The sequence below is a fragment of the Epinephelus fuscoguttatus genome, linkage group LG6 (genome assembly GCF_011397635.1).
Source record: "Epinephelus fuscoguttatus linkage group LG6, E.fuscoguttatus.final_Chr_v1".
Lineage (NCBI taxonomy): Eukaryota > Metazoa > Chordata > Actinopteri > Perciformes > Serranidae > Epinephelus > Epinephelus fuscoguttatus.
Window position 1 is genome coordinate 37,838,309 of NC_064757.1, and position 23,061 is coordinate 37,861,369.

A 23,061-nucleotide genomic window follows, 5' to 3' on the forward strand; every position below is an offset into this window, starting at 1 on the left:
AGGTTTATGTCCTTTGTGAAACATTGTAAGGTGTTATGTCCTCCTGATACATGAACTTTTGTCTGGTATGCATTTTTAATTTCTCCAAGCTATTTGGGATCAGTAGGACCCAATATGTATAAAAAACTAGACATCGTCAGCGATGATTAAGTCCCTGTGTCCTCAAATGAGACGATAATAAAGTCTCAGTGTCCTCAAATGGGACAACAGTAAAATAAACAAGTTTCAATCATTAAATGTGATCAGGTTTTGGATCTTGTCCACTTTTGTGTCTGGATCAGCTGCAGACTGACTTGGCAGAGATGGCTGCCATCTTGTTTTTACATGGATTAGTGTATTGTGCTCTTACTACCACTAGATGGCACAAAACGTGTCCACAAATGAGGACAACAGGTCTGAGTAAAGTAGAATAAAGTGTGAGGTCCTCATATGAGGACACAGGGTCTCAGAACAATTAAATACAGTCTGTGTTTGGATTAGGAAAAAAAAATGTAACTCAGGAAAAAGGCTAAAATTGTTTTTCATCATGCATTTGAAAGAAAACTTTTTAATCCAGATTATTATACGAGTCTTTGAGGATTCTGGAAACTTCAGGACAGTGGTAGATGTTGTTAAAGGACCTTCTGGGTGTTAACTTTCAAGAAAAATTAATCTTAGCTCTGTAATTTGGATGGCATGATAATATATGAGAAGCACACACTGGAGCTAATCTGGCTTTAAAATGCACACCGGACACTTTTGAACATACAGTTGCTTTATAACATCTGTAAAAGGACCAAAAAGACTTTGGCACAGAACATTTATTTCAAATCTTGAAACTTCAGAATCCTGCCAGTGCCCTAATGAGCAGCCATGTTAGAACTGAAGTCAGAGGTCAGAGTTTCCCTTCTGCATTGATCCCACTCGACCTAACCAGCCCGAGAGCTTCACTTGTCTTTATTAACCAACTCTACCTCACAATAACAGTGAGAACAGAGGCAGTACGTTTCTTTATACATTATGAAAGTAAAATATTCAATTTCACATCACCAATTCAGCTTCATGTAATAGCTGCTTCAAAAAATTCAAAAGCATTGTGAATACGTCGTTTGTGGGATAAGTGGTCATAGATGTAATTGGTGGTCATGGAGTTGCTAATGCGTTACTGTGCATTGACATTGATCGCAGCCCCACATTTACACAGTTTTCCTGCTGGTTTGAAGTGGTCAGTTGTTAAGATTCACCGAGGTCCTCCGCAGCCTCACTCACACTGGCATTATAATTGTGCATATGCAATTTCTATTAAGATTTCTGACATGTGCAGAGCTTTCCGATCACCCTGAGTGACCTTTGCTTGGAGTTACAGTTCTTAGGCAAACACTTCCCTGGCCGGAGGCGGAGGTCTGAGCCAATCGACTCATTTGTTCTGTGTGGAAGTGATTGCTGCCGAGTGGAGACTGCTTTAATTTGATTGATGTGTGGTTCACCAAGCGGTGGATTTGGTTGTAATTACTCTTTGTGCTCACCGTGATAAGGAAATTAATCAAGCCATTATGTTGCTCCCATTTTATCATCAGGACACAATAATTGAATAAACCAACCTCACTTGTCGTCAAAGTCACTCTGGCTCACAGCGTACTCGGCCGCTGGAAGGGTAAAGGGCTCGCTACTGCTGATTGGCTGATAGTGAGGCGAGTATGTTGAGCTTATTTCACATTCAGAGACCATGTAGTCATTGTGATTGAAATAATCAGGGCCAGTTGTTCTCCAAATGAAATCACAAAGCCACATTATCGACTATACAAATGAAATACAATCAAGTAATCCACTTAGTATTCAAAATCCTTTAGTGAAAGTACCAATACGTCAGTGTAAAATACTCTATTACAAGTAGAAGTCCTGCATTTTAAAATCCTGCTTAAGTAAATCAAAATGCCCTCAGAGCATGAACAGTAAAAGTACTCTTGTCTGACGTATCACCAAGATATTAATAGATTGTCCCACACGTTATTAACTGGTAACTAACTGGTTCATTTTTAAGATGAGGTGGATTTCAAGAGGCCTTACCTTCTGGTTGGGCACTCCATCGACTTTGTCAGCTGTAGCGCTGTATTTCAAAGTGCTATCCATGTAGAGGATAATGTTTTGGGTTGTAAATATCTTTTGGGTTGTAAATATATTAGATTTTTATTTTATTTTATATTGATTTTGCTGACAGACAGCCAGCTAGTCACATTAACATGTTGAAACATGCTGCCCACTGCCCAACCTCTGGGTAAGCCTTGGCTGCTCAGCACTGCGCACCACCCGGATTGTGTGGGAGCAGCTAGCAGTGAAATTCATTCTGCGATTAACGCTGGTAACGCCATGCTAGTGCTGGCATAACCAAAACATGTTGGCCACCCTTAGGTCTCCCCCCAGGTAGCCCCAGTGAATAAGCACTGTCATGTTGAGCAGCAAAACCCCTTTGTAATCTATGTTACAGTCCCTCCAGGATCTCGCGGCCCAAAAACCTTGAATTTGTGGCCAATTTTGTCAAAAATTGCGATAAAAATTGCGGCATTTTTATGTGATTTTTTGCGGGAAATTGCAGCAAATGACAAAAATTGCGGGTAATGACAAAAGGAGAAAAAAAATGTGATTTTTTTTTTTACTACCTACAAAAAATAAGTCATGTAATCACTTGCTATAATAGCTGCACATGTTTTTTATAGTTCTCTTCTTTCATATGACTTCCAGCCAGCCGGAAAATGCGGAAAAATCGCTGGACTTTTGAAAAATTGCAAGCCCCCGCAAATATTGCAGACTTTTGTTGAATTCACATTAATTATTGTGATCGTGATTTTCTGGAGGGACTGATGTTAGCATCACTGGCTGTGCTGACACTGCCAATGGTGCTAACAGAGTTAACGGTGACATCATAGTTAACAATGCTAAAGCTTACTTGCTCTGACCTGCAGTTGGGAACATGCCGACTTATTAACATTAAATCAGCTTGGCTCATTATTAGCTGGTGACTAGCTCACATGGTCCATTTAAATGCCAGCTGTCACTCTCTGAAAATGGTCACTGCTGATGTGTGATCTGCGAGTGTCATACTGGACTTTCAGTTTGTGATTTATTGCTGAATAGTTAGGGGTTTGTCATATTTTATTTATGTCTATTATATGCAGAGGTGGAAAGAGTACTGAAAATTTGTACTCAAGTACAATTACTGTTACATTGCTTAAATTGTACTCAATTACAAGTAAAAGTACTGGTGTTTAAAAACTCAGAGTATTAATTACTTTTAACCGATGGATGTTCTATTGCGTCGTCAATAGCAGGCATTCAATTCGATTCACCTGTATAAAATATCAAAAACAGCTCATCTTATACAGTGAAATTACTGCAATGATATGCCTATTATGAGGCAAGAGTGTAAACACATGGCACACACATGAATACAAAGGGCCAACTGACTCCACAAGAGTCACAGCTTTCCAGCCAGCCCCAAATTATCCAACTGTAATACTGTTTAAGGACCCCAATATGCAAGAATAATAAAATAGAATAGGCAAAATTACATAAATACCGCACGCAAAATAACCGCGTGGGTTTTGCACAAAACTGCAAAGGATTAGAGTGAAGTGGATGTGTCTGTAAAGGGGTAATGCTTATCATACGAAAACATTTTCATTCAGGTATCTTGAAGTAAGAGAACAAGGGACCCCTTGCTCGTGCCCTGTTTTCCATGCTAAATGTTAGCCTAAATTTGGACCACTATTTACCCCCCTTACTGACAGGCTAACATGACATGGTTAATTTTCATGGTTAATGTTTCATATGACATAGCGTCACTCTAGCACAAAATATAGGCCTGCTGAATGTAGGCCTGTGAGTATTAAATGACTAAAGATTTAATTTATTGTAATGACGGTGGTTGTCCAAATATTAAGCTAAAACAGTAGCTCAATTATGCATGCAGGCACGCGCACATGTTAGCTAGCTCCGTCTTATTTTAATATCAGACAAACCAATGGCAGTGACAATATCTTTGCAGACTTATCTTAGCCAAACTAATAACCAGTGCTTAATTTGTAAAATTAGAAGTAGGGGAACACTTTGGGCCTCTGAGAGAGCAGTGTTCCCCCACTCCCAAAAGTGGGCGAACACTTTTTTAAGCGACACCCGAGCCGCCTCACTGCGCAACTCCAAATGGAATGGATATGACATCTAGTGTTGTCACTGTACCAAAACTGGGACCCACTGTACGATACCAGTGAAAGTATCACGGTTCTGAGTAGTATCACGATACCACAGCGAAAATGAGGCAGATGTGCCTTCTGTCATTTATAAAAAGATAAATCACTTTTCTATAATACATCAATGATATTTCAATGGAATAAATTACTTATTGACTTATTCATACTTCAAAAACAGCATCAATGAGTGATTAACATAGGCGGGATCAAAATAAAATAAATAAATAAAATAAAAATCAACCAGCCACCCTCCTCCCCTGACGGTCCCTTCATAAGTAAAGAACATTCCCTAAAGTGCGGTGAGGTTTGTGGACCGTTACTAACACAGAGAGAGAAATGTGAACGGCTCGTTTCTCCTCTGACACGCCACATACCTGTGTGCCTGTGTGCCTCGGTTGTCCAGGTAGCTCACAGTATTTGGGCGGAGCGCATGGACACTCACCCTTGGCTTCTTTGTCTCCAAATCTTCAATCCATAAATTAGTCTCTACTCCGCTGTGTAGGTATGTTACTGCCAGACACCTGTGCCTGCTGCAGCGGAGTTGTCCTTTCCTTACATCATAGATTAATTGGCGCGGTCGCGATCGGACAGCCTTATTGGCTACAAAGATGCAGATGAAAGGTTTGAATATTAATTCAAATTCTGGTCGTACTCAGTAGCAACTTATGATTTTAAAAGTAGTTAAGTAGATTACATGGTGTAAATTGTACTTAAGTAGGAGTAAAATTACACACTTGAAAAAAATACTCATAAAAGTACAAGTACCCAAAAAATCTACTTAATTACAGTAACGTGAGTATTTGTAATTCATTACTTCCACCCCTGATTATATGGTATTAGTATTTATTAATTTAGTGTTGGTACGACCTCCCGCAAACACTGTTTCATTTTACCTGCATTACTGTTGTATTTTTGGTGAGATGACAATTAAAGCCTGATTTGATTTAATTTGATTTGATTTGACTTGATTAACATGGCCTTCTCATGAGGTCTCACAGTAGCCCTGAGCTTAACTAGACACTTAATTCCACTGCTGTCATCACTCTTTGCTGTATGCATCTTCATCATGACACCCTGAGAGAGCTGCTTCCCTTCATATACACCGAGGCACACCTCACACACTCATAGGTTACCCAAAAGGCCACTGCCCTTAAAGGGGAAAAAGGGTGAGCAGGTAATAGGTAGTTGCTGAATGAGCAGTGCCGATAGCTTGCTCCCATTAGACCCGCTTGGTGCGCAGTGCAGTAAACTGAAGAGTAGCAAAATGAATGTATATCTTAATTATTTAAGCTTATCGTATGTGTTTTTCATGTAAATTCTTTATAATTACAGCTGTAAAATAAATGTGTTTGTTAAGTAAACAGTACAGTATTCCCCTCTGGAATGAAGTGGCAAGAAATGGTAATACTGGTGTAAAATACCAGTACCTCAAATCTGTGTTAGTAAATGAACTTAGTTACCTTCCACCATTGCTTTGTGTTGCAATGTGCGAAGCTCTTCAGAACAAATTGTAAAGGGAATTCATTTACAGAGAATTCATTTATAGATAAATCATGAACCTTGAAATTAAAATAGAGAACAGAAAACTCACTCCCATCGTTACATAATTACAGCCTAATGTTCTGTCAAAGCTTAATGCTGAAGTTGGATGTTACATTCGGAGCAAACCAGCGAAGATGGGAAATTGCCTGGAGCCACTGATACCTCCTTACTGGGACCGAACAGCCATTAAATCTTTGATGTTCACTTCTATCATTCCGCCTTCCCATCATGCATTGTAAGGAGGAAGAGGCGGCCAATTTGGGGCTCATCTCAGTCGCCCAAAAGGATTTGCATCCATCCCTGCAATTTATTCTAGCAGGGGAACGTCGCAAAAAATCTATTACCCATTTGCGCACGTTTGGGAGAGAAATCACCTCCGCTGGGGCGGGAATTCATGAGGTGATTTTCTTTACCCGTAAGAACAGAAACAACACTTTTACATGAACAGACTTGTTCCAGGGGACATGACAACCCCCAGAACATTTTTCACAAGAGAAGCAAAACAAACCAGCTTCATTTCATGGCAACATAACTGCTCAGTAGTGAGACATCGAATATTATACTTTCTTAAACCTCATTCAGAAGCTTATTTAAATTGAGTACGGTTTTTGACACCAGCGTCAGTGATCAAGTGGTTGCATCTTTTGCTCATGAGCCTAATTGATCGGGACAGCTTGATGGCATGCTTGTGTTTATGTGCGTCTTCAGCTGAATGATTGCATCACAACTTCTTAACATTTAATCAATAACCCTTCTCTCAAAAGTATCTGCCTTGCATTGAAAGCTTGGAACAGGTTTCTGAGAGCTTTAAGAGTCAGCCTTGTGAGGGATATGTTTGATTCACTTTGTGTGGGTTTAATTGCTCGCTGGTGTCCTTTGGGCCGTGATGAAGTTGCTCTCGACTCGAGTCTGAAACTTGGATAAACACTCTCGGTGTAAATTAAAGCAAAGTGCCCTGGGACCACCCTGTTTGGGTTTTAATAGTGGTAGTAGATCATCTCTTTCCCTGGTAATTATCTCAACTATCATCACTCCTATAATAACGATAATCAATTGTTCCTGGTGGCTCTGACGGGGATAATGAAAAGTTTATTAGCCTCCCTGATCCTCACGAGTGGCAGGGGAAACTCTTAAATCATCTGTGAAAATGGGGAGAAAAAAATAAAAGCATCCCAGTTCTGCACCTTTTACTGTCACTTACTCAATTTCCTCCTGAGAGGATGAAGGTCATGCGAGTCCTTCCTCGGTCTCCATTATCAGCTCTGATAGCCTTGACGTGTTTACAAGCTTGTAACTTAGAACAGAGCTCCTTAAGTGCTAATTTGCACAATTTGGCAACCCTCCACTTTAAATAATCAGGATGTTTGGGCTGTTAGACTGAGGGCCGCTCCACTGTCAAGAGGAACGGCACTCTGAGGAAATCTTTTTCCTCTATACTCTATCTAGAAGCAAAGTTTCTTTCAAGAGTTCTGCAGTTAATGTCAGACGCTGTTGAATGAGCCAACATTTGATTTGTTTTTTTTCAGCTCTGTAATTGAGTTTGAAATAATATGTGCTTTACAAATCTCAAGGAAAACAATTTTCTTTGGCTTGAAATGCTCCATTTTTCTTGTTAGGACTTCTCAAAGTGACGCATCATCCATCGATCGCCTGATGTTGTTTTTCTGTTGTTGCTGTAGGGTTAGCTGTATTGATCCTTCCATGTATATCCGCTAACTCGTTTGCCACAGTTTGTTATTCACTAGCTCTTCTAGGTGTGGGTCTTCTCAGCAATCAGCAGGACGGTGCACCTGTGAGGATGGCATGGCAACCGAAATAATACTGCTTCGACCAAAATGGATTTTTGGAGGCTGGAGCCCTATATCTGTGTTTTTAAAATTAAGTCACTGCAAATAAAAAGTCACATATCTTCAAGTTTCATACAAAACATCAGAATTTTGTTCATAGCACGGTGGAGAAGTGTCTGTAACAGTGTGAAATCACTGCATGGTACAGTTGTCTCTGTTCAGCTGAAAGCTAGACTGCTACAGATTTGCTCAAACATTGTTGGTCAAACGCTCGAGTGATGTTTTCAAACTGCGTATACTAAAGAAATGTTGTCTCTGGCTGGTTATATTACATCAGACCCCCTCTCACATTTATTTGAAGAATATCAGCTTTTGCCATCACACAGACGATTTAGAGTTGCACAGGCTCTGTTGAGCAGATAAGAACCCTTGTTCATCAGTCTATCAAACCACAAGCACTGAATCAGAGTTTGGGTTCTAGTAGTCTTCAGTGTACAAAGGTCCAACATTAAATGTAAAGGGGAGTAGCTAAATAGATTACACTGACTCTGTCTGATGTGACATATATATGTTTGTTGCATGGTTTTGTTGTTTGTATTTATGTGAAACAGTTTAAATACTTCTTGAAATGTACGACGAATTTTGGAAAATTATCTGATAAAGTGAAATCAAACACTTTTAAGATCACAATTAGACACTAAATCTAAACTGAAACCAGTACTAAGTCCCTAGGATCAGCAGATCACTTATTCCCAATCTGAAGGTTACAAGATGATTAAACTGCTGAGAAAGAAAAGCTTTTTATTACGGCCCAGACACACCAAACTGGCATCAAAAACTAGTGGTGACCACAGCAGACTGTTGTGTTGCCTCATGTCTAGTGTGAAAGTGATGCGTGTTATGAGTTATGGGTTTTGCACCAGGCTATTTCTTGACCAAGTGCAGTAACTTCCTGGAGTCTCCTCTGGTTGCTAAGCTAGGCTAACAGGCTGCTGGCAGTAGCTAGAGTGGTATTAATCTTCTCTTCGAACTCTCAGAAAGCCAACACATTCTCACTGCGACCTCGTCACATATCGACGTTTGGTCATGGACTTTCCACGTCCATATATATGTCTCTATTTTTCTGTTGTTATTTCTTCTTTTGCCTGCCTCAGGGACTGCAGATGGAAACTAGCTAAAAAGCTATAATCTGGTGCAGTGCATCTTTACTCTGTTGAGTCCAGCGTTCTCTGAACATGGTCCCTGATAAAAAAATAAAAATAAACAAATTAAAAAATATATATATATGATGTGCAAGGTACCCTGGGTACGTTGGTTGTTGACATTCTGGGATGCAGTGTCAAGTTCTGCCTGTTACATGCATTGTCTAAATACACTTATGTTTTCATCAGAAATTTAGTGTTTTCATACAGTCTCTTTCAAAATTAACGCGCTACTTCGTTACAACAACAGACCTTTTTTATTCCCTCAATAACTAATGCACGTGGTTGGGTGCAGGCAAAAAGAAAAAGAACAGAGTTTGTCTTTATAATCTTAAGAGACGTAACCACTGCTTTCCCGGGTAAAAGACAGTCAGTACGTTTACATGCAGGCAGTAGTCGAGCTAAGCTCATAGCTCGGCAAATCAGTCAAATCGGACTTCTTGTCTTGTCTGAGTATACATGCAGAAGAGAAAATCAAATGTCTGACCGAGTATGTCTGACTCTGCGTCGATAGGCGGCGCTGTGTCCTTTTGTGCATATTGAATTAGTTCCACTTCCTGTTCAGAAACTTTTTTAAATAAATCTGCGTTTCATGTTTTCCTACCATCCATAAACTTCATAATGTTTAGCTCCTTAAGCTGTCGGAGCATGAATGTAGTTTCCTCGTCCGTCCAGGAGTGCGTCTTCTGCTTCTCAGTCGCCATGGTGTTTGTTTGTTTGTTTTTCTGGGAATAACTGCACTGCTGTTACAGCATCTCCTTCTTCTTCCGGGTTAAAGCCCGCAAAAGAAAAAGTGGTGCATGCGCAGAACACCGAGTCTGCCTCCAGTCGGACTTAGTGGATTTAGCAGCAATAGTTTGATTTTCAATTGAATTATCTAGATGTGTTAGTCAAGCTACGGATGGTCCAATTTCAGTCAGACTAAGCTGTTTACATGCATTTAAAATTCCGGTTTCAGTCGGACTAAGCCAATGATTTGATTGTATCAAGCTGTAAATGTACAGAGCACTGCTGGCTGCTGATATTGACAACTTCGGAATGAGACTGGGTTGAGAAAGCAAGTAAGTGTATTTCCAAAAATGGTGAACTATTCCTTTAAGAGGTCACAAACCAAAGAGAGGGAACCACTGACCCAATCAGTAGTTAAGAGGATAAAATACCACCTTTAAGTAAAGAATTAGAATCAAGTGTATGTGGACAATCCAGTGTGCACTTGTGGTGCAGACATGTCTCAGTAAACCAAAATGAATTGAACTAAATGGACCTGAGAAGCAAAGGTTGTGTAGTGTGCATTGATTTACACTGAGACAGCAACACAACTGAGTGGATTTGTGTGTTTGTGCTCTCAGGATCAGATGAGATCACAGAAAATGTACAAATGCCCCTCGAGTGTTCCTTAACTCTATCTTGTAAGATCTCGTTCTGTCACAGTGGGGTGTCTGTAGACACAAGGGTTAGAAGGAAAAGGTTACATTCAAGTGCTGTGTGTTTTGTTGTATCCCTACAGATCCTCTCGACTCCTCCAGCTCTACACACACTCGAATGCCCCCAGAAGGCCTCCAGAAGCAAACTGTCAGGCAGTTTTCCTCACACGCTTGGAGTAAACACTTGATTTGAAAAAGCGGAGTGCAGATGAAAACATGTCTTGCAGAATGTAATTGAAGCAGCTGAGAATGCAGTCTGTGTTAATCGCAGGTGTGATTGTGACACGTTTTTAATGCAAACACGGGTAGCTGTGTAGCACTGTTTTGCTGGTTAGTTTAATGGCTGCCTGCATGCTTCTTGCACACCTGTACGATGTCAGGCGGTGTTGTGAGTTTGAGCCCTCCGACAGCGAGCCAGTGTTGTGTAAAGCAGCTGGCAGATTACAGAGCAGCTCCTGGCAGATATCGTAGCAGTTTATCTCAATTTAACATCGTAAATGGGGTGTGGACAATGAAACTGTACACAAACTATGATGATCCTCCTGTGGCTCTGGCAGTCAATGATGTTTTATGAATATATCAGTGCAGCGCTGGAAGTTCAACAGACAAGCAGATGGTTAGATGGAAAAAAATGAAAAGAGTAGACATGTTCTGCTTTGCCTTTCTTTTATTTACTTTTTTTGAATGTTTTTTGTGGTTATTGTTGTTGGTCTTATGTTATCAGTTAATTGGACAGTAAGTTTTTTGATTAATCGATTGGTCCACAAATGTTAAAAATGTCTTAAATGACCAAGCTGACGTGTTCACACTTCTTTGACAAACATCCAGTAGAGGATGAAACTAAAGAGTGTGCAGCATTTTTGCTTTACAGATGACTTAATGATGATGAATTTATTTTGAAAATCGCTACTGATTAATTTCTGTGGTTTGAAAAATTGATTTCTCAACTTATCGTTTTAGCTATAACTGATATAACTAGGGGCGGCACAGTGGTGTGGTGGCTAGCACTGTCGCCTCACAGCAAGAGGGTTGCCAGTTCGATCCCGGGCGTGGGAGCCCTTCTGTGTGGAGTTTGCATGTTCTCCCCGTGTCAGCGTGGGTTCTCTCCGGGCACTCCGGCTTCCTCCCACAGTCCAAAGACATGCAGATTGGGGACTAGGTTAATTGGTAATTCTAAATTGTCCGTAGGTGTGAATGTGAGTGTGAATGGTTGTTTGTCTCTATGTGTCAGCCCTGTGATAGTCTGGCGACCTGTCCAGGGTGTACCCTGCCTCTCACCCAATGTCAGCTGGGATAGACTCCAGCCCCCCCGCGACCCTCAAGAGGATGAAGCGGTTAGAAGATGAATGAATGAATGAATGAATGAATGAATGATATAACTAGGAACCAAGCCACGTGTATTACATTGTTTTAATAAGCATAACAGTGTAACAGTATACAATAGAAACCTCTTACAGTGATTAAGGTTACAGTGATCAGTGATTTATGGATTAAAAAGCTTCGGACAGAATCATTCCCATACAGATGCTGTTTAAATCATTTGCTTAAACTAATCAAGAATTCCGCTTTGGCTGGATTATAGATAGCTGCATCTGTATTTGGGCTGCAATGAAATGATGATTATCTCGGTAATTATCTCATTATAATTTTCCTCAACAAAGATATAATACATGTTCGATAAATCCTTCATATAATTAAACCAACCATACACCCATAGAGGGCGACAGTAATGCACCTTAAGACACCTGTTGCCACCCTCCATCAATCAGAGGAAGAAAAAGGAGCAGCAGCAGTAACGTAAGCAGTAGAAGAAAAAGACGAGACCAGCCACTAATGCGGACAGTAACATTTTAACGCTACAAATATTCAACACGCTCATTAAGTTATTTTTGGTATGACTGTTTTGACCCCAGATAAAAGCGAAGTACTACCCCACGATTGAATTCACCACCTAACATTAGCTGCAGCAGCTGTTTTAGTAGGGAACTCACTAATGCTAATGGGCAGTTAGCAAGTTAACGTGTTTGACTAACCAGGTATTTCATTATCATGACATGACATAGTGTGACTAAAGGTAAGATAAATTAAACTGTCATGCGTTTTCCCCTTCTTGAATATGATATCTGTCCTAGTCACCTCAAATAAACTTCAGCATCGGCGATAAATGATCCCACGTTACTTCATGACATCGTCAAAGTCTGTCTTTTGTCATTGTTTTGACTGAGAAATGTCAGAAATTACTTGAACAGAAACTACTGACCACAGTTGAGATGTTTCTTTCGTCTGTTTATTTTGTTTGCGTTGTCAGCTAAAACACTTAAAATGTTTTAAACCCTCTGCACTAAGGGTAAAACATGCCTCTGACCATAATTAAGATTTCTTTGTCTATTTATTGTTTCATTTATTGACATTATTTTGATTATAATTGTTCTGAATCTACCTTAGATTTGTGAAATGTTCCACTGTTTGGCAAATCTTTGTCATGTTCTGAAAATAAATTATAGTTTACTCCACAATTAACCATCTAGTATCTTCAATTTTCACTCAAGAGCATGAAATTTCTTATTGTGATAATATTTTTAGCCATTATCACCCAGCCCTAGTCTGTATTTGACTATTTAGCCTAAACCAAGATCTTGATGTGAGTCTTGTGTTTAAAACAGGTCAAAAAATATATATGCTTTTATTTATATCATTATTCAAACAGATCTAAATAGTGTATTTGTTTGTGCCTCACTGATGTGTTTATGGACAACAGTGCAGCTCTATGGCACAGAGGAAAACCCTGTATCACAGGAAATACAGATACATATTCACAGATTCAAATCATTGTTCGTGTGGGTATTTTCATGGCACCAATCACCACTATGTAAAATGCAAATATTTTGTCGGAGACAGCATTGGCACAAACACACCCCCCCCACACACACACGCACCCTGCACCTATCTATCCATTCAAATTTGGAAACAGAGGTGACACATCCTCATCCTGTTAAAAAAAAGTGTTGTCTTCCTGTTAGCAGTGTGCTTTTGTGCACCATCTGTCAGTATTTGTTACCCATCCACGTGACAGCGAACAGCAGTCGTGTATGACGGAGCTGAGGAGCCCCACGTTGCGAGGAGCGAGACTCTCCCTCTGTGACAAAGACCAAAAGTAAGAGCCAGTCACAGCGTGGTCACTCCTCTCAGCCTCCAGTGACAGAATTACTCATCGCCAGCGGAGCTGTGCTAAAGCATTCACGTGTAGTACGGCATGTATGATGAGAGAAAGAGGTCAGAAAGTCAAGGAGTGGGATGCTACCTGTATCTGCAGTAAACAGACAATGGTTTCAGTGAGTGGCGTTCGCATCGTTCCGGGAGTGTAATGGAGCTGATCCCAGCCTATGACTCCATTTTACCTGTTTCATGGTAAACAAATCCAGTCAGGATTTCAGAGGATTAGTGTCCACGTAATTCTTCGTCATCAAGTACTTTCACTTAATCCGCTCAGCATTTACATTCATTTAAAGCTTTTTGCCAGTTTGTTGCTTTGAAATGTCCCTTTAAATACCTTCAACTGTCGCCTGGTTATGAAATACAACTACAAAAAAAGGATTGTCCGTGCTCATGTGTGTGTGTGTGTGTGTGAGAGTGAAGGAGCGAGGGGTATTGTTTGACAGATACAAACAGCCCGCGATAAATCCAGGTGCTTATAGCTTGGGAAGTTTTGGCCATAAATTGCAGGGCCGGATCAAGGGAATGTGCATCAGCGATGGCGAAATCGATTTCATTTAGAACTCATCAAATGCTGCTCTTAGAATGACAGCAAATAACAAAGAAGCGGGGGGATTGGGCCAGTTAAAGGAGCTTTGGGCCGCTTTCCACTCAGGGACACAGAGCGGAACGTTCACCAGTATGAATGTTTCAGCCTTTTGTTCTCCTGTGTCAAGTTAATTGCTTATATTGTTCAGATGTTTGCAGGAAGTATTACCACTGGCTGCAGCATCAATATTCTTTGTCACACTGAAAGTGTTCAGCAGCCAAAGACGTCTACGTATACATATAAGATTTGCTTTATGGCTGTGAATTGACTGATTTTGCTAAATTCATTTGTTAAAGTGGATTTTTAAGGTACATCAGATGAGTGAAAAAAAAAATGGAAATACAAGAGTAAGGTGTTTCAATGGTCGGCTTGGCCTGGCTACCTGTATCCACATGAGTGGAGCTAGCATTTCAGCACGGAGGAGGCAGAGCGTTCTCAAAGGGAGCCTTTAAATAAGGTCATTTTGAAATTCACAACAGTTGAATAGCCAATAGAACCCGTCCTTTTAATAAACATAAGATGTCAGTTATTGAGCCAAGTTCGCCTATGTCTGGACAAAACATACAATAAAGCCACTTTGTGACTGCGGACAGCAAGAGACGCACTATTGCTGGGTCTACGCTAGACTTTTTTTTTGTTTGTTTGTTTGTTTGTTTGTTTTTTTGTGACAACCAATATGGCTGTTATTCCAGAATTCCGGCCATAGAGAACAACAACTGGACATTGGTTTTAAATAGCCATATAACAGCCTACATTTAAACTGCAGTAAGTAGCGGCCTATTGAAAACAGTGACTAGTCAGGGATTTCGTGGCAGAGGCAAAGGAAGAAACGGACTCGGTGTACCAAGTGTCACAAAGCCTGCTATCCACCATCTGACTTGCTGTGGTGGATTGAAGCGTAACTCGCATGCATGTTGGAGGTCTTCCTGTAGAACATTATCTGTGATACTGTCACCTCACTAATGGTGACTACATTTAATAGATGCAGTTTTGTTGTTTGTACACAAGGTGGCGATCAGAACAAGAAAGGTGCAGGTGATGAGCAGCAGGTGTGTGACAGGGAAAGCAAACATTTTTTTTGATCGTGTTAAGTATGGCAGCATGAAGAGTTTTTAGCGTGATGAATGGACACTTAACTCTGATGGACTCTGAAACTGTAAAGTGCTTACTTACCTGAGATGTATTATGGACATACGATGTCCTAAATCCTAAAATCTGGTTTGCATAATATACGTTTATATCTAAGTTCTCTTGGCAACATATCTTGTAGGTCACACAATGTTAGATATTTAATATGCTATGAATAAGTGTATTTTTTTATTTGGCATATTTCCCACCAGACATTTTGGCCGTTGATATTTGCATCTGCTGGACACCAACAGATCAGGTGCACTGTCAGTGCCATGTCTTTTTTACATTGGAATAACTTAACATAGCTGAAAATAGATGCAGATGTGTATAACACTATACAAGGCCTATTCAAACATAAAATAGACACGTGGAGTTAAAAGTAGATTCATCTGAATCCTCTCACTAATTGTCGTTCCTGCCAGACCGACCGTAGTTTAGTGTAGTCTGTTTGCGTTTTCCTCCATACAACAAAATAATCTGAACACGTTAACCTATCTCCTCAGAACACTGTGGTTTGGTTCTTGTCATTTTTGTGCTGGTTATAGTTTAAACCATCAGAGAGGTGGCTTGTACATTTGGTAAAGCTAGATGTAGGTTGCTAAGTGGGGGGCACTGTTGCTTGGTTTCAGATGGTTTCCTTATTCTGCTCTGGTTGATTATGTTGTCAGATTGCAAAGACGTGATGGTAAAACAGCATATGGAAAGAAACATTGAAATTCCCATACATCTAAATGCAAATACATTTCTGTGTTAGTATCTGCTTGTGTGACAAAATCACGATGTGGAGGGTGATTGAGATGGTTACTGTTTCAGATAAGGTGATCATAGACTCCTAAATTCTTGCCGAGAGACATGCCAGACATGTTAGTTGCCGACCAATCAATCATGACTTTCATAATGTACACAGGTGATCGGAAAAGAGATGCCATGAACTGTCTTGACTGCTTCCCATTGACGGCAACAACATTTTTCTTTTTCACTTTCACCTTTGACCTCCTATGATTCAACGTCACAAAGCATGGATGTTGCAGCTCTTATCTTCTATGACACAAAGCAAAGTCGTTGCACCCAGCATTGTTTCTGATGTCCCAACCATTTAGTGTGATCATAGCATTAGAAACAAAGGTCAGAGTCACATACGATTGGATGATATACAGTACCTAACAAATAGAGATATTCTGATACCATTTTTCCCTCCCAAATCTGATCCCTGGACTGTGGTATCAGCTGATGGCAAGTATCAATCTGATACGATTGCGTGAAATACATATATACATATATTGTTGTGTCCGACTAACCCTGTTTGAATGTGAAATGATCGCTATCATTGTTGTACAGCACGGCTCAAATTAAGGCCTTTGTACAACATGAACAAATACATACAGAGAATGGACACCTAGCACATTATTTTATTATCTAATGTGACATTTTGCTAATGGCTTACGTTACCGGAAATCAATTCTTGCTGCACAGCGTAACTTGCTGTGTAAGCTACTCTTTTACAGCAGTGAAGACGAAGTGATTTCTAGGAAAACTGCCATTTTATCCAGATGTGAAACCACTGTAAAGTTTAGTAATAAATTATGTGTTATCGGACAGTATCAGAGACATATTGCAATATTGGTATTGCTATAAACTGACCACTGAGTGTATATCAAGTAAGTCAATATAAATTTGTGGGTGCCTGAAAATGCAACGGGTTCCAGAGTGCAATTTTTTGGAAACGACACCAACTCCGTGGTCATGTAAACTTGGAATATACAGTTTCTCTGAAAACGCACATGCACATTATGCTTCCAGTCACTCGGCATGCGCAAGAAAGGCGACTATCACAACAACAATGGCGGACTCCCGAACTCTGTTTGTGCTGCTCACCCTGTTGAATTTATCAACGCTTCCCCATCATAGTGTAGATTTACTGCAGCAACTCCACATCGTCGTCCGTCCAGACAAGCATTTGTGCAGTTGCCATTTTGTTTGTTTATACACCGCCGCTCTGTGGAAGGAAGCGTAAGCGTCACACCGCCAACTACTGGCCTGGCATGTATGCTGCAGCATTTTTGGTCATTTTTGCAGATCCGTGTGCACAGCGATTGTTATCAAACATTTTCTTCTAAACGCGGAACTTTTTTCAAAACGAAATTGAGAAACGATTCTGTTTTCAGTGATCGTTTTCGTGTAAACATGGCCTTAAACTGGGCCGGGCGTCGCTACTGAAATAGCATGATGATGTCCACAGTGAAACATTCCAACAGACGATGACAGACCCGATTCACAAACTGCCAACTTTATGTATTACAGTAACACAGTTGTCAGGACTGAAGACAGAGACAAGGCCAGAGACAATTACGACTGTGTGCAGTGGCACTCTCCAACGTGTGTGTCTGTGTGTGTGTGTGTGTGTGTGTGTGTGAGAGAGAGGATAAGAAAAGAAGAAAGGTGGACTGTTGCATAATGCAGTGTTTGTGTAAGCTTCAGTATTAATGACTTACTCAGAATGTTGCTTTGTCACTTATTGACCCTCTTATTGGAACTTGTGATGTAATGTTACCAGTGATCTTGAGTGCTATATCGTAGGCAACTTCAGTTCATGAACTGAAGACGCCTCTTGGATGAGAGGTGAAACATCTTTAAGAAACAAAAGCAAGTCCAGTTGCCTGTAATATACCACTTAAGATTACCATGACCTGGATGACTGAGAATCTTCGTCAACAACGTTACCAGTGAGTCCAAATGAATAATAAAAAAGTAGGGATGCACCGAATATTCAATAACCAAATATATTCGGCCGAATATTGCAAAAAAACACATTCGGTATTCGGTGAAATAAGTTAAAAGCAAGGCCGAATAATAGTGGCGTGTTTTGATAACGCAATCAAACAGCGTACCGTGACGGGCTGAGTAAAATGTCGGCTGTGTGGCGATCCGCCCGTCACGGCACTCGCATTTGCGACTAAAAATAGTTTTGAGCGAGCAAAATAGGCTTAAATCATTCAGCACGCTGTGCGAGCAGCCTACAGATTTCAACCAGCAGCAGAAACGAAAGGCGAATCCCATCGGTTGTGGGTTGAACGGGGGTCACAGACACAGACAGTAATGTATTCCTGTCAAATACGGCGGCCATCGGCTTACCAGCGACAGGAAGTCGGTTCCAATAATATCCTCTTCTTGGCGTCATGACTGCCCAGAAGTACCTGAACAGCCGTGCCAGCCGAACACAGGTATGTGACGTGTCAGAGGAGAAACGAGCCGTTCACGGCCCACAAACTTCACCGCACTTTAGGGACTGTTCTTTACTTATCAAGGGACCGTCAGGGGAGGAGGGTGGCTGGTTGATTCTTATTTTATTTATTTATTTTATTTTGATCCCCCCTATGTTAATCACTTATTGATGCTGTTTTTGAAGTATGAATAAGTCAGTAAGTAATTTATTCCATTGAAATATCATTGATGTATTATAGAAAAGTGATTTATCTTTTTATAAATGACAAAAGGCACATCTGCCTCATTTTCACTGTGGTATCGTGATACTACTCAGAACCATGATATTTTCACTGGTATCGTACAGTGGGATCCAATTTTGGTACCATGACAACACTAATCTGGAGGGGGTTCATCTGCAAAAACTAATGAAAAACTAAACAACAATATTCGGTATTCGGTACTCGGTATTCGGCCAAGCATTTAATATTATTCGGCTTCGGCTTCGGCCACAAATTTTAATTTCGGTGCATCCCTATAAAAAAGAATCAGATCATGTCTTAGTTTGTCGTCTCAAACTGTATAAATTACCACGGCACAGAAAACAATGTAAGCAGACTTTTATTTGCATCTCCAACAACAGTAGGAGAACATTAGCCGAATCCCCAGGAAATGTGAAGGTTCCTTCCCCCTCAGCCTCCTTGATCAGACTAATCATCCTTCCGGTAGCTGTCTTTATCTCCCCTATCACCTTTCAAACACTTGGTCATGTTGGAGCACCCAGTCTGCCGTTTTACATTATTAGTTCCCTGCCGAGGGCACTCCCTCTTATGCAGAGAGGCAGAGGAAAGTGAAGGTGAGGAAGATAGAAAGCGACGGCTCCTGCCTGCTTGTCGCTGGGGGAAGAGGAGGAGGAGGCAGCAGCGTTGACGGCCTAATCTCCGGCTCTGATTATCTTCTCATTACAATCAGACGGGAGCCACTCGAAGAAGAGGAGAATGTGTAATTACGCTCAAATCTCCCATGACTAAAACAGAGGATAATAAGCAGGGCTAGAACTGTGTGCTCACATCTAATCATTCAGTTTATTTAGTCATTCGTTCTGCACCCGCATTTGACTGCCGATGACGGTTTTTGGGAGGTTCAGGAGGAAGCGGTGGAATTAGTAAATACCTGTCTTATAGCAGCATTGTTTAGGAGCCAGAAATAATTTACCTTAATTGTAAAACTGCGAAAATGTGTTTAAACACAAGGCTGATATGTGACTTCTTGATTTTGCTTTTATGCTTGTGTTAAAGGGATCGTTGATATCTTTTCAAGTGGGGTTGTATGAGATACAATAATAGGTGTATTACGGATAAAATAATGTTGATTGACATATGACATGGAAGCTTAGTAATCTATTGCTGTAGAGGGGTCAGCAGCGAAATGTATTTTAGCCACCTAACAAAATCAATATCAGTTTAAGTGTTCGCTATATTTAGTATATTTCAACTGCTTTACCTTTCTGTCGGACAGCAATTTCTGACGGGGAACGGAAGCCATCAATTTCTCTCTTCCAATCCAGACTCCATTGAGAAAACAGTCATTTTTACCTCACTTTATACAGGAGCTGCTGGTCTATCGCTGCGATTAAGTTAGTTAGATTGTGTTATTTTGTGACCTTGTCATTTGAAAGGGTTAGCTTGGTTTCACCAAAGTCACTCAATAACACAAACTAACTGTTCGAGGCAGCGGTAGACTAGCAACTCCCATGTTCAGCATGCTAAAATTGCAGTTTTTGTCAATGGGGTCCGGTGGTGAAAATATTCTCACTGTAGTGTACTTTGAAAATGATATATCAACGGTGATATTGCAGAACTGAAACTTTTCTTGTTTGCCAAGTGTGTAGGAGGACTACTGTGGCCGATGCAGAAACGCGAATGACCCTCGCCTCCGTTCAGGGCTACTGTAGAACAACATGGAGGACTCCTTATGTAGACATATACAGCTCATTCTAAAGCCCAGCTCAAACCGATGATTCGCGATGAGACGAAACCGTTGGAGAACGTTGCAGAGAACCGTGTGAACTGGCCGGTCTGAGCTCGACTCAAGCTGGCTGATGGTGTCACCTGCAACTCAGAACGTAAAGCACGTCACCTCTTCCAGCAGCCAGTTGGCATGTATTCAGGTCCACTGGTCAAGTCAAAGTGACTACAGACAACGTGTTTACTTACTGCGGCAGGTGCTCTGTTTCCGTGGTCGCTGTGTGTCGTGTTGGACGTTGGGTCACTGCTGCTTCTAGCTGTGTGTGCTTATGCCCCACCCACATACACACACATTTTCATTGACTGCTCATTGGCGCTGAGTATTTATATTATTGTGGCGTATTTATGATGAATACAGTGTGGTTTTGTCACTATACAAATGCAGCTGTTGTCAGTATCTTATTATCACTATCCTCATTCATATTTTAAGAAGCTACAAATTATATTCAGCCACAAAATAAGCCTGAAAAGCTGGAAAACGGAATGTAAGTACAGAGAGATGATACACCATCTCATCTAGTTGCATTGATCTTAGAACGTTTTTAGAACGTTGCAGAACAGCGCATTGCAAGAAGTTGCCTGTATCAACTCGTCCTCTTACGAACCTTTGATCTGAACTGGACTTAAGCTAATGAAAACATAACAATTCTCATATTCAGATAATTATAAACTAATGAAAACATAGTTGTGAATATTTTATACCATTTCAGACAACAAATGCCCTGAAATCGTACACACTGAACCTTTAATTTCCATGGTGTCACTATTGTCTGCTTCTCCACTCACAGTGACAATAATAAGTACTTCACACAACCCCATTTAAAAAATCCAAACTATCCCTTTAATATACTTTGATAACTAAAAAATGTATGAGCTCAGGTTTATCAGGAAGAAGTAGTTCAAGGAGAATTTCAACTATTCTTATGACCATGCATCTCCCGTGGCTGCATCTGCCTGGCACGAGATAGAAAACACCATTTCCCAAAATGTCAGGGCAACTGAAGCATGTAAATAACTACATTTCAATTGACACCTCGATTTGAATGGTAAATGGCTGACCTCCAATTTTCCCGGAGAATGGCTGGCAGGGAGAAATGGAGGGGAATAAAACACATATCCAGTAGACCAGAGGGAATAAGGCTAACCAAGCATGCAAAATCCTCCTCACTATTGTATGATGGAAGCGTTAACTGTGTGGACAAGTAGAAAAATCACTTTGAAAAGTTCTCACGAGAGGGCCAAGAACGAGAGCGAAAACTAAATTCTTCTTCTTGTTGTTTCCCTCACAGCTTAGAGACAACAGCCTGCCAGCCGCTCAAGACTGATGAGAGGAAGTCTGCGGACACCAGGGTGGACACGGCGGACAGGAACGGCTGCATCAAAGGAAAAGGACGCAAACACCACAGTCATCGCAGGGCCAGGAGGTGAGATATGCTTTCACAAATCCTGAGCAGGAGCACTTGACAATCATCAAGGAGGGTTTTCTGATCCCTAAGAACAAGTGCTTGCGAGAGAAAGTCGAGAAATCAACGTCCTTTAAAGTTGTTGTTGATCATAGCTAAACATTTCAGATGATGAATGGTTTACGTTGTTGTTTGTTTTTGGGGGGTGCTTTTGTAGACTTCAGAGCTGGTGATAAAGTATTTTAACAGTACACCAAAAACTCCTTCAGGGCTTGACTCTCAGTGAGGAAAAACAGAGCTAATCTCTATACTCTGGTGCGGGGAACGTAAACAGTCTTATCAGGTCGGGCCCAGCGGAGAAATACAAACATGTTGTGAGGAATCCCACACTGTGTCATTCAGATCCTCTCATTCACCAGCACCTTCAACCAGAAAGTCTCCTTCACACTGAGAATAATTTGCAGGCTTCTGATTCTGAGGTGGGAAAAATCGATTCAGGCAGATTTTTTTTTTTAAGAAACCTCTCAATTAATCTGACACCTTCAAAGCCTCTTGCAGTTACACAGCAGGGGAAGCAGTCAGTGATATGTAAAACACGACTGGAGCTGCATTTGAGGTGTTAGAGAGGATCATAAACATGAATCACTTCTCTTTGGATGAACTTTACCCGGCGGCTGCTTCTCTTTGTTTTTGAATTTAACAGTGAGCACAGAGAACGCGCAGGCATGCAGGCATCTGATAACCATTTTTCTGGTTTTGTGCGTGCAAGAAAAGACATCTGATATGAAAAGCGCAGTGAGAAAGATTTATGGTGTTTGTTCTCCTTGAAACTGAGAGCTTTTTTTCTCCGAGTTGAATTTACACTAGAGGACTTCAGTAACTCCAAAAAGCAGCAAGATATACAAAGTTGTTGAAGTACTGAGGATTCTCAAGAGATGTCTTCAGTAAAGTCGACACAGCACACTCGTGTTTACCAGTTTTATTCCTAAGGAGGGATATCAGCACCATATCATAGTCGTATCTCTCCTCTTTATCAATTTAGTTGTTAATCCAGGGTGAAATCAGTCGTTATAGAATTTAAAAATGCTGCCTTTGCTCACTTTCTCCTAAGCTTAATACTATGTTTCATAAAGGTGTATTGATTTCCCCTGAATTTCAGTCCAGGCACTGTGCGCTCCTGTAGTACCCTGTGGGAAACCCTAGTAATGTTGCAGCCCTTCCGTGAGGTTTAAACTGACCAGACAGGTGTATTTTTGTTTAACAACCTTGCACATTTCACCTTCAACACTGAGGCCAAATTCAGACTGAAAAATAATTTC

At 40.7% G+C, this 23,061-nt stretch overlaps 1 protein-coding gene across 1 annotated transcript in view; it reads left to right on the plus strand.

The window, feature by feature from the left end:
- The window catches only part of srrm4 (serine/arginine repetitive matrix 4), a 104,145-nt gene that overhangs the window by 47,487 nt on the left and 33,597 nt on the right, over positions 1–23,061 (plus strand). Inside the window, exon 2 of the mRNA XM_049578533.1 lies at positions 21,629–21,763. Within this exon, the coding sequence (XP_049434490.1) occupies positions 21,629–21,763 (135 nt within the window). The remainder of the gene's footprint in view (positions 1–21,628; positions 21,764–23,061) is intronic.